Raw genomic sequence first — 17,993 nt, 5'->3', positions numbered from 1 at the left:
CTTGACCTCCTAGGCTTAAGCAATCCTCCCACCTCAGCCTCCCAAGTAGCTGGGATTACAGGTGTGCACTACCATGCCCGGTTAATTTTTTTATTTTTTTTTTGTAGTGACAGGGTCTTGCTATCTCACCCAGGCTGGTCTTGAACTCCTGGGTTCAAGCAATCCTCCCACCCCGTGCTCCCAAATACTGGGATTATAGGCATGAGCCAGCGTGCCTGGTCTTTTTTCTCTTAAAAAAAGTATTGGTTCTATTGTAAAATCACATAAAATATAAAGAAAAAAACAGAAAATGTTTTTTTACTAGGTAGATAATGTGCATACATTATGCATTTTAAACCAATATTTTATACTTAAAATTTTATCATACTGTAGAGAACAGCTTAATATCCTTTTTTTACCGATGTTATAAGCATTTCCAAATTTTCCACAAGCATAAATAATTATTATTGTTGTTTTTAAAAACAGAGACACAGGTCTCATTATGTTGCCCAGAGTGGTCTCGAACTCCTGGGCTCAAGCAATCCTCCCACCTTAGCCTCCCGGGCAGCTGGGACTATAGGCACGTGCCACTGCTCCCAGCTATCATAAATTATTTTTATAGTCAGAAAAATAGCTATTTTCAAAAAAAGAAAAAGTGATCCTTAAGAAATAGAAGGGATAGAGGAATAAGTTAACACCTCAAGGGAGCAAACAGCTGAGTCTAAAATGTGGGACATTATGCAAGATGATGGCCTGGTTTCTTTAAAGAAATCTTTGAAAGAAAAGAAGTAAGATGGGGGTCTTCTTAAAAAGCTTAAGAAATATAACACTAAATTCAGTACGTGACCCTTGTTGAGATTCTGCTTTAAAGTAACTATAAAAGGCTATTTTTCAGACAATCTAGGAAATCAATGGGTATTAGATGATATTAAGAAATTGCTGATAATTTTATTAGGATAATGGCATTATGGCTATGTTGAAACAAAAGTCCTAACACCAAAAAAAGGTGACTCTGAAGGCTGCTCTAATATTCTTATAATACAATGAACTCATTATAAACCATTAATAGTAGAAAAGCAGAATGGAGGTGGGATGGGGGAACTGATCATATGGCATCCAAATCAGACTGCAAAATCTGAAATTAAATCTTTTTCCAAACCTCATATGAATTTCTGTTCAAATCTGTCTTCCATAAAAGAAATGAGAGGCACTAGACATCCAGAGCCACGACAACTTGAGAAAACACCAGCTGTGCACTACAGAATCAGAGCAAGCAAAGCAAACGACAAACCAAACTTTCTCCAGTAAGGCAGACACAGAAACAAAAAGGAACAAAGAAAAGCATCATGCTTCTGAGGAAGTCCAAAGCTTCCCTTACTTCACTATCAAATTTGGGGAAATCCCTGTATGGCTCAGATTTTATACTTTTGTTTGAAGTACTATCTCGTGGATTACCTTAAGCAACCTATCAGGTTAATATACACTTCTTTAAAAGATAGAAAACTCAAATAGCTTGTTCTCTTCTCAGATTTTTTTTTTTGAGATGGAGTTTTGCTCTTGTTGCTCAGCTGGAGTGCAGCGGTGCAGGGTCTTGGCTCACTACAACCTCTGCCTCCTGGGTTCAAGCAATTATCCTGCCTCAGCCTCCCTAGTAACTGGGATTACAGGCACCCACCACCACGTCTGGCTAATTTTTGTATTTTTAGTAGAGATGGGGTTTCACCACGTTGGCCAGGCTGGTCTTTAACTCCTGACCTCAGGTGATCCACCCACCTCGGCCTCCCAAAGTGCTGGGATTACAGATGTGAGCCCGTGCCCGGCCTCCTTCTGAGATTTTATAAATATTTCTACTTCCCTGGGTGACTGTGTAAATTATATTGACTTCCTCACTTAAAGCAATAATAAAGCTCTTCCTCCTGTCAATTTAATTTGCCACAATTCACCAAATCTTCACAAGGGTTCAATGGATCAACAAACACAGACTGAAAATTCAGTAAGCCAACCATTTCCATAGGAAGAATGTGGAAAATAAAGTAAGTAGGATTTTCCTTCAGTTCTTGGTATACACCATTACTTGCTCTTTCCTCCCAAAACACCTACCATCTCTTATGCCACTCACCATGAAATCTCTGCAGCAGGTATTCCATAAGAGAAGTCAGTGGTAGGACTAGGAGAGCCAAAGCAAAGGCTACATTGAAATTCAGAAATCCATTAATTAAATAGAAATACCAGGGTTCTGTACCTGAGGGAGACATAAAGGTAAGAAATCATTAGTGGATGCCTTTAACACCTATTATGGTGCTTGACATATAATGTTCTTTGTTGCAGTAACACTGATGATCCCATGCCTCATGGGAATGAGAGTCCACAGCCCACTCTTCCCATGCTAAGCCACACAAAAGAAGCACAAGAGCAGAAGATGGAAGAGAATGGGATTGGTCATGAGGATTTAGGGAGAAATCAGGTTTCAAATAGTCAGCTGTATTTTCTATACTGACCACTATATCTAGCCCAAATTGCTATGCCCAAATAGAACTAATACTTTTGAGAAGCACCAAATAATTTAAATAGCTTTAGAGCCACATAGGGCTAAAATAATCAAACTGCCATTTCAATTTAACTGTTCTCTCAATATCGTGCAGACCAAAGGAAAGAGTGATAAAAGAACTTAGTTGGTGGCTGCGTGTGGTGGCTCATGCCTGTAATCCCAGCTACTAGGAAGGCTGAGATGGGAGGATTGCTTGAGCCCAGGAGGTTAAGGCTGCAGTGGGCTGTGGTCGTGCCACTGCACTCCAGCCTCGGCGACACAGTGAGACCCTGTCTCAAATAAAAATAAAAATAAGGAACTTAGTTTGAGCTATTCAGGCCTCTCCCATTTTGTTTTCACCTGCTTGTCCCATTTACATTCTAGCATCTTTCCCCTTGATATGCTCAACCACTATTGTATAGTCACTTACATTGGGCAACATGTGTTTGGTATAAAGCAACAACCCATTTTTCTTAGATCATGTTCAGAGACCCAGGCCTTGCTGAGAAGCTTTAAGGATTCAGAATGAAGCAAAATCACTAAAAACACAAGCCTTACTCACACTATTTTTTATTCTTTAACTCAAAATCCTTACACCCAAATGATGAGAAATAGACCCCCTCTGCACATTTAGCAGGTTTTTCATCTGCTTTTCCCCTCTGTATGATTACTTCAATCAAGCAGTGAATGACACATGCGGGTTTTAATCACTGTGTGTTGTGACACCCGCCTTGCACCATAGCAATTTCCTGCAATCAGCATTGCTTAAAAGGGTAATCAGAAGGCAGAGGAATAGTCAGAAAAACCTGACATTCTTGCAGCTTGCACAGCAAAATAAGATTAGAAACCAAACCCAAAATGCTAGAAACATTTAGGGGAGAAGAGGGAGGGAGGTTACACTAAGGAAAAGTTCAAGTTCAACTGTGTGTCACCTTTGGGGGAAGCTCACTCCTTCCTGTCTCAATACAATGATAGAGATTATTCATGAACAGAGGTCCTATTCCAGGCCCAGTTCATTAGGGACATTTTAATCTTGTATTCTTTACAAACATGCGTTTGGGTTATAGAAAACTAATAGATGGTTTTATTTTCAAATCAAAAATGTCTTTTCTGAATCTTAATTAGAATAACAACATATTTTTTAAACTGAGTCCTTTAGGATCCAATTTCCGGAGAGGTAAGCTTTTGCACAATCCTCTCCTGACCACCAGTGCGGAGGCAGTGCTAGCAACCTCTGACTCACCTTTTTCTTAACAGGATTCTGGAAATCTGAGCTTGTGAAGAAAAACCATAGAGTGACCAGACAGAAAGGGGGTTATCCTTTCTATTATCTATTACAGATGTTAAGCACCAATAGGAAAAAGCCACTTGTCTCTTTGATATTTGCAAATATAGACTGTTTTTTTCAGGAAAGCACTTTAGCTTCCAGAAAATATTTGTCTCTAACACAATTTACTATACCCTCCTGTTACAGCTATCTTTTTATCTAGGTATACTGTACTCTGAGATGAGGAAAATGAAAGTATTAAGCTGGTAAATGCAATCATTTTTATGTATTCAGAGCTCATAAATCAAGTTTCCAACTAGGCTGTGAACATTTCATAATAGATTGTTATTTCCCTGAAAGATGGGGCAAAAATTGGGGGATAAGCCAACAGTGAAGAAGGTTCAAGTGTCAACAGTCGTAAAAACAAGGGCAAAAGGGAACAAAAAGAGTGACTTCTATCAGCCAGAGTCCTCCCCTGCTTGATGACACATCTGCCTTAAGAAAGAAAAGGGTATAAACTTTTATCTCTTTCCAGGGAGATATTCAATGCTGCTGCTCAGAAAACATCAGAGCTGAACTATGCAAAAAACCACGTCAGAATGACAAGCTAAACGCTGAACTGGTGCAAGATGTTTAGGTGAAGGAAAGCTGGCAGCAGGGTCTCTGCAGGGAGTGACTCACCCATCCTCCTCTTTATGGAAAGTGCCTCAAGTCCTTTCAATCAAATGAGCTAAGGGAAGCTTTCAAAGAAGCTAAAAGAAGGGATAGTGTTTACTGCTCCATAGACTGAATGAAGGAGAACTACTTCCCAAAGTTATAATTTTATAGAACTGTAGGAACTCAATCATAGTAAGTCATCCTTATAAATGTCAAATTTGTACCACCGAGAGGGAAAAGCCACTAAGTTCAAGAGAAATGATTAACAAAAGAGGAAAGGCTCTAGAACAGTTCTGGCTGGCAGTGAATTCTAAGCAGGACTGATAAGACCCCACTGGGGCTTCTTCCTCTGCCACTGCAATTATGGAAACCTGTGGGCCTCCCAACAGAGGGCATTTGCGGGTATCGTCTGAAACTTTCCATCCAGTGATCAGACAGATGTTGATAAAACACAAAAACAGGCAATGGGATCCTGTCCTAAGCTGCAAAGTAGCAACCTGAACAGACTCACTGTTCTTTCTGAGGCAAGAGCATTTCCTGTAAGTGTATTCCCATGCCTTCTCCAGGCCTGTGCACTCCTCAGCAGAGAGCACCACTCTTCACTCACCAGACAAAAATACTTGCCAACATCAACATCTGAGAACTTGAAATGTTATGAGGGGCAAAATCAGTGCCAAGACCAATCACTTTCTTTTCTGCAACACTAAATTTCACCTCTTGATCTCTGACCCCACAGAGATGTTTTGCCCAAGACTTCGCAATTCTAGTCTATCCTATTCTAAATTTTCTAAGTGCCAAGTGTTCTTTACCTTATCCAAACACTCCTTCTTTCTTCAACAAAAGGGTCTGGTACAGCACTCCCATGTAAAAGAGAACTTGCCAGTGTGCATGTCACTCTGCCACTCAAGCTCGCTAGGGGCTCCTGATCACTTTCCAAGCCAAAATGCACAAACCTTCAAAGGTATAATTTTCCACCTATTCTATAGATTGGATCCTATCTTCTCCCAGCCTCAACTCATGCTCTCTGCTTTAGTAAGCTTATTCTCTGGTAAAGTCTCAGTAGCCAAACTCCAGGGTTTTGCTAAGGATCTTGTTTTCAATGCAAAGAACACGGGCTTCGAAGTCAGACAACACTAGACTCTTATCCCACTTTTGCTACTTTTTTAACTATGTGGCATATTCCTCATCATCTCAACCTCAGTTTCTTCATCCAGGAATACAGATAAATAAGGCCTGTCTGAGAGTTTTTTGAGAGAAAGAAGATGGTATGTGAATAACTTCTGACACATAGTAGGCATTCAATAATCAGAAGATATTGTAATTAATATCTTTCAAAATGTACTCCCTTTATTTCCCCCAGCTTCAAATGAAAGGTGTCAGCTCAAGTCTAGAATGTCTCACTAATACATGCTACCTAGCCAGGAAAGTGTAGAAAGGTCCCTTTGAAAACCAGGAACACAGGCTGGGCGCGGTGGCTCACGCCTGTAATCCCAGCACTTTGGGAGGCCAAGGCGGGCGGATCACAAGGTCAGGAGATCGAGACCAGCCTGGCTAACACAGTGAAACCCTGTCTCTACTAAAAATACAAAAAATTAGCCAGGCGAGGTGGCGGGCGCCTGTAGTCCCAGCTACTCGGGAGGCTGAGGCAGGAGAATGGCGTGAACCCCGGGGGCGGAGCCTGCAGTGAGCCGAGATCGCACCACTGCACTCCAGCCTGGGCGACAGCAAGACTCTGTCTCAAAAAAAAAAAAAAAAGAAGAAAACCAGGAACAGTTCGTGACCAGCCTGACCAACATGGAGAAACCCCATCTCTACTAAAAATTAGCCAGGCATGGTGGCACATGCTTGTAATCCCAGCTACTCGGGAGGCTGAGGCAAGAGAATTGCTTGAACCCAGGAGGCAGAGGTTGCGGGGAGTCGAGGTCACCCCACTGCACTCCAGCCTGGGCAACAAGAGCAAAACTCCATCTCAAAAAAAAAAAAAAGAAAGAAAGAAAAGAAAACCAGGAACAATAGAGAGGGTAAATATTTATACGATTATAACCACTATGGAGTGATTGAAATCATCTTACTCATGTCTGAATAGTTTCTACCTAAAATCCAACCAATGCTGTAAAAATAAGTTTTTATAAAGAACTCGATATTCAGTCTTTTTGCTTCAGCAGTCCCGATATTAGACATTCCATTTGTCAGAAATGTACCCCCCTAGCATTTACTAAGGGCACTCCTACTCTTCCTTCCAGGCTCAGCTCAAGAGCCACACCCTTCTTGACACCAACAGAGGGACTTGCTCCTATGATTCCCTATCTTTCCCCTGTAGCACATAAGACACTGTCCTGTAATTATCTATTTGTGTGTCTGCAGCCTAATTAGATAGTAAGTACTATGAGGAAACAAGATTAACGCTCAGAAGCAATTTATTCAATGTTTCTTTCTTTTTTTTTTTTTTTTTTTTGAGACGGAGTCTCGCTCTGTCGCCCAGGCTGGAGTGCAGTGGCGCAATCTCGGCTCACTACAAGCTCCGCCTCCCAGGTTCACGCCATTCTCCCGCCTCAGCCTCCCGAGTAGCTGGGACTACAGGCGCCCGCCACTGCGCCCAGCTAATTTTTTTTGTATTTTTAGTAGAGACGGGGTTTCACCATGGTCTCGATCTCCTGACCTCATGATCCGCCCGCCTCGGCCTCCCAAAGTGCTGGGATTACAGGCGTGAGCCACCGCGCCCGGCCTTTTTTTTTTTTTTTTGAGACAGGGTCTCCCTCTGTCGCCCAGGCTGGAGTGCAGTGGTGCAGTTTTGACTCACTGCAGCCTCTGCCTCCCGGGTTCAAGCAATTCTTGTGCCTCAGCCTCCCGAGTAGCTGGGGATTAAAGGCATGCACCACCACGCCCAGCTAATTTTTGTATTTTTAGTAGAGATGGGGTTTCACCATGTTGGCCAGGCTGGTCTCGAGCTCCTGGCCTCAAGTGATCCGCCCATCTCAGCCTCCCAAAGTGCTGGGATTACAGGCGTGAACCACCGCACCTGACCTTCAACATTTCTTTAACTGAAGTCCATTTGTCCATCCAGTCAAGAAATATTAATAGGCTTAGTATGTTCTTATACATGAGAAATAGCACTAAGAGATGTATGCAAAAACTATCAGCACAATGCATTTTTTTCCTGTTTTTAAATTTTTTTTATTTTAAGTTCTGGGGTACATGTGCAGGATCTGCAGGTTTGTTACACAGGTGAACTTGAGCCATGGTGGTTTGCTGCACAGACCAACCTATCACCTAGATATTAAGCCCAGCATGCATTAGCTATTATTCTGATGCTCTCTCCCTCCCTCCGTCCCCCTCCACAGGCCCTAGTGTATGTTGTTCCCCTCCCTGTGTCCATGTGTTCTCATGGTTCAGCTCCCATTTATAAGTGAGAACATGTCGTGTTTGGTTTTCTGCTCCTGTGTTAGTTTGCTGAGGATAATGGCTTTCAGTTCCATGTCCCTGCAAAGGACATTATCTTGTTCCTTTTTATGGGTGCATAGTATTCTACGGTGTATATAGCACAATGCATTTTTAATTTTCAGATAAGAAACTGTGTGCTTAACATAGCTAATGAGGCACCTGGAGCAGGAGACTCTTGTAAAACAGCCAAAACAATGCCAAATAGTGCCCAACATGTAATAAAGTGAAAAGAGCTAGCATTTCCAATACAAAAGACATGCTATCTCGGTGTCTGACAATTTTACTGCCTCAAAACATCTAGAAAAATACAAGTCTTTTATATATACTGAATGGCCTCACCAATTATAATAAAATTAGCTGACAATTATGAAGTACTTTTTGATTTAAAAAGTATTTTATTTATATCTATTATTCTCATTTGGTATCAAGAAAATCTCAAGCTAGCACCACAACAGGTCTAACTAAAGCGATTCTAGGATACAATAGTAAATGACACACTAATGTAACCCAATGGATACCCCAGAATTCATCCGTTCATTTATTCTTGTCAGATCTTTACTGTAAGTCTGGAATATACAAGGAATTCCTACTCCTAAGATGGAAGAAGTATTCTCTCTGCAGGCCTCCTAAACCAAAAAGGAGTTAATACTCTAAAAGAATGGAAATCAGGCCAGGTATGGTGGCTCATGCCTGTAATCCCAGCACTTTGGGAAGCTGAAGCAGGTGGATCACTTGAGGTCAGGAGTTCGAGAGCAGCCTGGCCAACATGGTGAAATCCCTGTCTCTACTAAAAATACAAAAATTAGCCAGGCATGGTGGTGGGTGCCTGTAATCCCAGCTACTCAGGAAGCTGAGGCAGGCAAATAGCTTGAATCCAGGAGGCAGAGGTTGCGGTGAGCAGAGATCACACCACTGCACTCCAGCCTGGGTGACACAGCGAGATACTGTCTCAAAAAAAAAAAAAGAAAAGAAAAAGAATAGAAATCAGACAAAAAACTTTTTTTTTTACCAAATTCAAAGATGAGGTAAAGGCACACAAATCCTGCCATCAAGGAACAACTCCCTAAAGTCTGGCTGACTGCAGCACTGTATCAGTCCTGTTTATGGTTGGTATGCCAATTCTCTCTGTTTCAACAAAGTTTTTGCTACCCCCAGGAAAGTGATCAGTTTCTGTACATCCAAAATAGCAAAATCTGAACTGAAGCCATCCCAGGTTCATTAAAGTAGGCAGAAAGAAGTCCCAAGGACTCTTTCCCTGTTAAACGCTGACTGAAATGAACAGCAAATGCCAATATCCCAGGAAAGACTGGCCACTGCTCTACTGGATCTCAAAACCTACCACGGGGGTTCCTGATTGACCCACTGTTAAACTAGCACTGTAAACTTAAATCAGAATTTATTCCTTCTTTCCTACTTTCCCTACCAGCCTGATAATTCCTATATTTAAGAGCTTCATCCCTGGGCGTGGTGGCTCACGCTTGTAATCCCAGCACTTTGGGAGGCCGAGACTGGTGCATTACCTGAGGTCAGGAGTTGGCAACCAGCTTGGCCAACATGGCGAAACCCCGTCTCTCTACTAAAAATATAAAAATTAGAAGCGCATGGTGGCGGGCGCCTATAATTCCAGATACTCAGGAGGCTGAGGCAGGAGAATTGTTTGAACCCAGGAGGGGAGGTTGCAGTGAGCAGAGATCACGCCACTGCATCCAGTCTGGGTGACAAGAGCGAAACTCCGTCTCAAAAAAAAAAAAAAAAACAAAAAACAAAAACAAACAAACAAACAAACAAAAACAGAGTTTCATCAATCCAGAGGGATACAAAAAAATCTGTCACTTTCATAAGTCTCTCACAAAAGGTTTTATAAAGAGTTAGAATATCAGTAACCCATTATAAAGGTGGAGAAGTCAATTTTTCAAAATTAACACAAATTAACTCAATTTATTCACCCATACAGAGTAGATATTGTGTTTCTAATAGGCTCTCTGTGAAACAATTTCTACTGTGCAATCTAGGTCTAACATCTTTTATTGTCTTGTGAAATAGAATAAAATTTTACAGGTAAAATAAAACAAGAGGCAATCACAAACATGCAAACTCTCCCTAGCTAAAGGGAGACATCTACAGGCAAAAGCTTAGTACTGGGGCCTTTTCTCACACCCCTGGGGATCTTAGAGCCATAAAGGAGGTTTTTAAAGTTCTTTCACTTAGTAATTATTCTCTAACTGTGCCGTTTATGAATTCAATCCACTGAACAAAGCACTGCTTATCTTAACCTATTACTTGCCACCTAGAATGATAATATTCCCAAAATTCCAGGAGACTCAAGTAAACCTCATTCATATTCTTACTTTAAATCTCCTTATTCAATCTGTTGGTTCTATTGGCAAAATGGCACAGGCAAATGATGGACATGGCTAGTGACAAGACTTAAACTGACAGGGGTACAGATAGATACAATCTTAACCTGCTTCATAGCAGAACCCCAAAGCAAGCACTTATACAGAATGTTCCAAGACCCTCAAAAGATTAAGGCTGAAGAAACTATAATTATTTTAATGAAAAAACTGCCTCTCTCATGAGATGTTTGCTGAGTTGGCTGATTTGATCCAAAAGATCTCTAGCTCAGCCGCCCATTACTGTAACTAACTCAAATTCCTTCAGGGGCCAAATGAAACTGGCTGGTGGAGTGAAAGGCATCAGGGAAGGAGTGGAGATGGGGTAAACTGAAAACTGCATCCCCAGACTAAAGGCATTCCATTTTCTCCCTTAACCCTAAGCTGGTCAGTCAACTTCCCCACCCTCCCATGCTGACCCCAGCCCATCCCCAATCGCTGTAACTTTGTCTATAGATTTCCCAAACTTTCTCCCCAAATGCTGGAATTGAAGTAAAGCAAATCGGGAAGAGAAAAAGTAACATCAAATGTGTGTATATATAGAAAATGTCTGGGCTGGGCACGGTGGCTCATGCCTGTAATCCCAGCACTTTGGGAGGCCAAGGCGGGTGGACGACCTGAGGTCAGGAGTTCAAGACCAGCCTGGCCAACATGGAGAAACCCCGTCTCTACTAAAAATACAAAAAAATTAGCCAGACGTGGTGGTGGGCTAATAGCTGTAATCCCAGCTATTCGGGAGGCTGAGGCAGGAGAATTGCTTGAACCCAGGAGGCGGAGGTTGCAGGGAGCCACGATTGCGCCATTGCACTCCAGCCTGGGCAACAAGAGTCTAACTCCAACTCAAAAAAAAAAAAAAAACGTCTGGGGTATACTCCCAGGTGTTAGTAATAGTTATATGGAGATGATAGTATTATGCTTTCATTTTCTTCTCCTACCATACTGATTTTTTAATAAGAAGAGAAAAAAGTAACTTTTAATTAAAAAAAAAAGCATCAAAAGCCACAGCATACCCAGAGTCCTCAAAACTCTGAAAGTGAAAATAACAAACAGGAAAAATAGACAGCCAGTATTGGAATATCACATTAATCAAGGAGAAATATTTGAATGGCTATGTGTCATCATTGTGCTATACTCAGATGTCATTTTTAAATAGGAAAAGATAATATCAGCAAAGAAATGCTATATCTAATGATATGAGGCAACTGAATTAAAATGTTGAAGTTCAGGCAAATTAAGCTATCTCCTAACACTTGCCCAAATTTCACAAAGCCTTACCATAAAGATCAGGTCCATGAGGAGTAAAGACATTATACAAAACAATGTTGAGTGGTGCAATCACCAACTTCCCATAATAGTAGCTGTCAATGACCACCACAGGCACCTAAAACAGAGCAGAAAATAGTTTTGCTCTGGAAACATTCTCAAAATGCTAATAGGATAAACCTGAGAATGAAAAACAGAATAAACTCCTAATGTTCCTTTTTTCACATCAAAGTTGCTTTCATTACAACTTTAGGACAAAGCAAGTAAAAAAGAAAACTCACCAGAAATAGTATGAGGGCCATCAGCGACCAATGAAAGAAACTCTTCCACCTGTGTTTCATGACCAGCAAATCAAAGGCAATGGGTAAACTATTTAACAGAGAAACAGAGTGGGGAGTTAAACAGATACTGACAGAGACAGGTCAGATTCACACATACCTCATGCTGAACTGAGAATAAAATGCCTCTGCCAGTTATAGTGAGGGAAGAAACCTGGTACGTGACAGGATGTCGTTACAGGACCTGTCAGAGTGCTCTGTATCCCACTGATGCACAAGAAAAGAATTACTGAGCTGCTGGAATGAATTCCATTTTATACACATTTATGAGTAATAGAAATTTAAAATATAAGTATATGTGCCCTACTGTCTTACACCCACCCTGCCAAATAAATAAATACTAACCTCTCCCTCCCATGATTTACTAGGATTTTAGTAATAATGTTATTACAGACTTTTTTGTTTTTTTGAGACAGGGTCTCACTCTATTGCCCAGGCTGGAGTGCAGTGGTGCAATCTTGGCTCACTACCACCTCCACCTCCTAGGTTCCAGCATTCTCCTGCCTCAGCCTCCCGAGCAGCTGGGACTACAGGCACATGCCATCAGCCCCGGCTAATTTTTTTTTTTCTTTTCTTTTTTTGAGACAGAGTCTCACTCTGTCGCCCAGGCTGGGTGCAGTGGTGTGATTTCAGCTCACTGCAACTGCCACCTCCTGGGTTCAAGCAATTCTCCTGCCTAAGCCTCCCAAGTAACTGGGACTACAGGTGTGCACCACCACACCCTGATAATTTTTTTGTATTTTTAGTAGAGACAGGGTTTCACCATGTTGGCCAGGCTGGTCTCAAACTCCTGACCTCAGGAGATCTGCCTGCCTGGCCCTCCCAAAGTGCTGGAATTACAGGCATGAGCCACCACGCCTGGCCCCATCTCTGAATTTATATGGCATCATCATCTCTATCACTGATTTAGCAATGTCATGTGCTGTCACAGTACCTCTTCTGTGATTTGAACCTCCATGTTGTTATGTAAATTCCGCATAAAATTTTGCATTTTTATTTTTTGTCATCCCAACTACTTCCATTTCCATAGCACCTGTATTTCTCCTTTGATAAGTCATACTTTTAATTACTTGTGCAATATCTGTCTTTCCTACTAAAATGTTAAGTTCCAAAAGGGCAGGAACCATGACTGTCTAATTTCTAAAATATCAGCAGTATCTAGCACAAAGCATTCAATGAATGACAGCATACCAATTGCTAACTGACTAATTGTGATCCTGAAATCACTTATCTTGGTAAAAGTGGACTCATCGAAATGTGGCACCCAAGAGGTATTTGAGGAACTCAGTGAAATTCAATGTAGATGAAATAGAGGATGAAAGGAATGGAAGAACTGACAAAAAGAAGCTGGAAAAGTAAAAGGAAGATCATGCAGGGCTTTGTGTGTTATCTTTGAGTTTGGATACCACAGGGCAGGGGTTGGCAAACTTTTTATTTAAAGGACCTGACAGTATATAGTTTAGGCTCTGCAGGCCACATATGTTCTCTGTGGCATAGTCTTCTCCCTCTGTGTATGTTTGTTGTTTTTTAAAAACCCTTTAAAAACATAAAAACTATTTAGTTGTTGGGCTATACAAAAACAGGCCAGTTGGCCAACCCCCAAGACATAAAGCAATGGAGAAGCTACCACAGAGTTTAAAACAGGGAGGTGATACAACCCCATCTGCATTTGAGGAATATAATTCTAGTGGAGTTTGGAGAGCTGATTTACAGGGGTCAAGACTAGAGAGGAGGAGATCATTTAGGAGGCTGTGTAGTGATCCGGGAACAAGGTGGAGTGAAGACAAGTAATCAGATTCAAAAGATATTCAGGAGATACAACCAATTAACACTGATGGGAAAGAGAGAAGAGTCACAGACAATTTTCAGGTTTCTGGGTCAGTATTGAGGAGACAGCAGTACTATTTACTGGAATAGAAACACAAGTAAAGGAACAGCTATGGAGAGAAGATAATGAATTCAGCAGCTATCTACTAAGCAGCTGGGAATATATGAATGAAGCTCAAGAGAGATAACTGGACTAGACATTAAGCTATGGGAATCACCAAGATGGCTGAGAGATAGCAGAAAGTACAGAAGAGGGCCTAAGATACAATCCTGAGGAATATGAAAATCTGAGAATGTGCAAAATAGAATAGAAGAAATGAACGGAGATGAGGAAACCAGCCTTTAAATGCAATTAAGAAAAGTTAAAATGGCCTATTCTCTTAGTAACTCCCCTTATAAAAATTTACCCCATAGGTAAATTTCCACAAGTGCACAAAGATATCTATATAATAATGTTCACTGGGCCGGACATGGTGGCTCACACCTGTAAACCCAACACTTTGGGAGGCCGAGACAGGCGAATCATGAGGTCAGGAGTTCGAGACCAGCCTGGCCAATATGGTAAAACCCCATCTCTACTAAAAATACAAAAATTAGCTGGGTGTGGTGGCATGCACCTGTAAACCCAGCTACCTGGGAGGCTGAGGCAGGAGAATTGCTTGAACCCGGGAGACAGAGGTTGTAGTGAGCCAAGATCATGCCATGCACTCCAGCCTGGGTGACAGAGCAAGACTCCATCTCAAAAAAAAAAAAAAGAAAAGAAAAAAAAAAATTGTTCACTGAAGCATTGGGTGTAACAGGAAAAAAATGAAAACCAAATGTCTACCAATAAGGCAATACGTAAATCATGGAATGTTATGCAACCAATATAAACAATTATATGAATTTAATATGTAGAATACCTCTATATATACAGAATAATTCCATTTGTTTTAAGAATGTAGATAGGTATGTATACAAATATTTATATACACAGCATAATTTTTCTAGAAAGATATATACCAAACTATTGGCAGTGACTATCTTTGAGGATTGAGCTAGCGGAGAAGAAAATTAGGAATTGTTTTTACCTTATACAATCTGGTACTTACTTTTTTTTTTTACAATAAAGATATAATCCTTCTAAAATAACCTTAGCATCAGATTAAAATATTTTCCTAAATTACCTGTGGTACAGGTAAGAAATTAAGGCACCACACACTAGAACAGAAGTAGTGGGAACAAAGAGTATACAAGGAGCTTGGTGGAAAAAAAGATGCTAGGGGCAAGAAAGAAGGAAGACTGGGCCAGGTGCAGTGGCTCACACCTGTAATCCCAGCACTTTGGGAGGCTAAGGCGAGCAGATCACCTGAGGTCGGGAGTTCAAGACCAGCCTGACCAACATGGAGAAACCCCATCTCTACTAAAAAATACAAAATTAGCCAGGTGTGGTGGTGCACGCCTGTAGCCCCAGCTACTTGGGGGGCTGAGGCAGGAGAATCGCTTGAACCCGGGAGGCGGAGGTTGTGATAAGCCAAGATCGTGCCATTGCACTTCAGCCTGGGCAACAAGAGTGAAACTCCGTCTCAAAATGAATAAATAAATAAAAATAAAGAAAGAAGGAAGACGGGAGGAAACTCAGATTTCAAACCCGAGTGAGTGAAAAAATTCACAGAACAGGGTGGTGCCGCATGGAGAAAACATCAGCTATAGAGTCAAAAAGGCCTGGATTCAAAAGCAAACACAATCTTAAAGGTAAATTATTCGAACTCTCAGAGTCTACTTTCTCATTTATAAAGCACTAATAATTTTATTTCTCCTGCAGAGCTGTTGTAAGGTTTCAAGATAAGGTTTACAAAGGGTTTCACTGTGCCTAACACATAGCAGATGCTCAATGGTCATTATTCTTATTAGAATTAATCATAATAGTAAGTGCTAAGATAAATATTCTTCCATTTCCCAGAATCTTTGAAAGCCCAATTGATTAACTTCAGATTCTATGCAGACAATATGGAGCTAATCCAACATTAAGATTTACTATATGCCCAGAGATATGTGGGAGAAGAACTGTTAGTTTCTTACCCAAGAGCTGCACTGAATGGCCAGCCTAAGATAGCCCCAGCTGCTACTCCCAGCACAGCAATGGAAGTCTTGTCCATATACCATCCAGTCATGGCTACGAGCGTAGTGTACATACAGAAGCTACTAGGAAGGAATGCTGCAAGAGTAAAGAAGTGAAAAAAAGCAGGAGGACAAGAGCTCGAGGTTAATTAGGTATCAATTAAAAACTGATTAAAAATTTACCTACATTGTAAAATGTCAATAAACAGGTACATAATTGGGGAAATGCTGTATTAGAAAGGACAGCAAAGTGATATTCTTAAAAAAAAAAAATGAAGTTCAACAACTCTTATTTTTCTCACTCCTGTTTTTTTTGTTGTTTTTTTTTTTTAGACGGAGTCTTGCTCTATCACCAAGCTGGAGTGCAGTGGCGCGATCTCGGCTCACTGCAACCTCCGGTTGCCTGGTTCAAGTGATTCTCTTGCCCGCGCCTACCGAGTAGCTGGGATTACAGGCATGCGCCACCACACCCAGCTAATTTTTGTATTTTTAGTAGAGACGGGGCTTCACCATGTTGGCCAGGCTGGTCTCGAACTCCTGACCTCGTGATCTGCCCGCCTCAGCCTCCCAAAGTACTGGGATTACAGGCGTGAACCACTGTACCTGGCCTCTCCTTCCTGTTTTTTTAGGTACCAACCCAATTATACAATTCTAACCATGTAATTCCTGTCCCAGCCTACACCTCAAATCAAAAATTCATAGAATTCCATGCTCCCCAGCAACACCCCATGATTATATTTCCAGGAAGGGAATATGCTTTAAAAGACTTAGAGCCATTGCTGACAATTTACTTCTGAAGAAGCTTATCCCATTGGTCTTCTGAGACTGTCCTGGTCCTAACCTCTAGCCCCGGAAATTCTAGAAAGCCTCTTCAAGGGCCAGATATTGTATGGCAGCAATGCTTTGCACTCTCCATCTGCTGACACAGATAGTCTGGCCTTTAAATAGCCCCCTAATTAGTTCCATCTACCTCAACCTTGTTGTATACAGCAGACGACAGAGTACAGGGTCTCTGGAACAGAAACAATTGATTAAAGTGTTTCTAGTAACTGAACAAAAATGCAGATCTGCCTCTTCTGCCGCAGAAAGTCTGAATCAGTAGGGAAGAAAAATCAGTATCAACTACAAAACAACCACAATTAATAGACAGTGAGGCTTTTTTAAACTCAGCAAAGGGTTCAGAGGCTCTGTATGAAAAGATGCCTTCAATTTATCTGTGTCTCAAATGAGATTACAAAACTAAAGATATTCTCAGGAATTTTCTACATATAAAGATCAATTGTAGGAGTAGCAGGCCAGGCACAGTGGCTCATATCTTTAATCTCAGTACTCTGGGAGGCCAAGGTGGGGGGACTGCTTGAGGCTAAGAGTTTGAGACCAGCCTGGGCAACACAGTGAAACTCCATCTCTATAAAAAACTTTAAAACTAGCCAGGCATGGTGATGCATGCCTATAGTCCTAGCTACTTGGGAGGCTGTAGTGGAAAGACTGCTAAAGCCCAGGAATTCAAGGCTGCAGTGAGCTATGATTGTGCCACTGCACTCTAACCTGCCTAGGTGAAGAGCAAGACCTTGTCACTTGAAAAGAAAAGAGGCCAGGTGTGGTGGCTCACACCTGTAATCCCAGCACTTTGGGAGGCTGAGGCAGGTGGATCACGTGGTCAGGAGTTTTGAGACCAGCCTGACCAACATGGTGAAACCCCATCTCTATTAAAAATAAAAAAATTAGCTGGGCATGGTGGTGCACGCCTGTAATCCCAGCTACTCAGGAGCCTGAGGCAAGAGAATCGTTTGAACCTGGGAGGAGGGGGTTGCAATGAGCCGAGATGGCATCACTGCACTCCAGCCTGGGCAAACAGAGTGAGACTCTGTCTCAAAAAAAAAAAAAGAAAAGAAAAGAAAAAAAAAAAGTAGTAGCAAAGCCACTTAAAAAACGTGTGAGGTACGCCCTTTACCAATAATGTCAAATAATAATGATGCCATCCGAAGCTGTCGGTTCCAGCTGCAGTGTAGAGGACAAAGGGAGCAGAGGAATCTGAGGGTAGAGCACAGATGCATTTAGGACAGGCTCTCAAAGTCACTCTGGAGTACAGCCCTGACATCTCTGCATAACAACATCAATTTTGATATATTCAATAAGGGAAAAGTAAGCATATAATTTTGTGCCAGATACTATGTTTTTGTGTATACGCAGTGTATATA

At 41.5% G+C, this 17,993-nt stretch overlaps 1 protein-coding gene across 5 annotated transcripts in view; it reads right to left on the bottom strand.

Annotated features, from left to right (window-relative positions):
- ALG9 (ALG9 alpha-1,2-mannosyltransferase) overlaps nt 1-17,993 on the bottom strand; it is an 86,847-nt gene that overhangs the window by 57,075 nt on the left and 11,779 nt on the right. For all 5 annotated transcript variants that reach the window (XM_030829691.1, XM_030829693.1, XM_003253126.3 and 2 more), the window contains exons 6-9: nt 15,754-15,889; nt 11,809-11,896; nt 11,540-11,645; nt 2,099-2,221 (exon numbers count right to left, since the gene is read on the bottom strand). In XM_030829691.1, the coding sequence (XP_030685551.1) occupies nt 2,099-2,221; nt 11,540-11,645; nt 11,809-11,896; nt 15,754-15,889 (453 nt within the window). The remainder of the gene's footprint in view (nt 1-2,098; nt 2,222-11,539; nt 11,646-11,808; nt 11,897-15,753; nt 15,890-17,993) is intronic.

The sequence above is a fragment of the Nomascus leucogenys genome, chromosome 15 (genome assembly GCF_006542625.1).
Source record: "Nomascus leucogenys isolate Asia chromosome 15, Asia_NLE_v1, whole genome shotgun sequence".
NCBI lineage: Eukaryota > Metazoa > Chordata > Mammalia > Primates > Hylobatidae > Nomascus > Nomascus leucogenys.
This window is presented reverse-complemented; position numbering and strand designations above follow the sequence as displayed.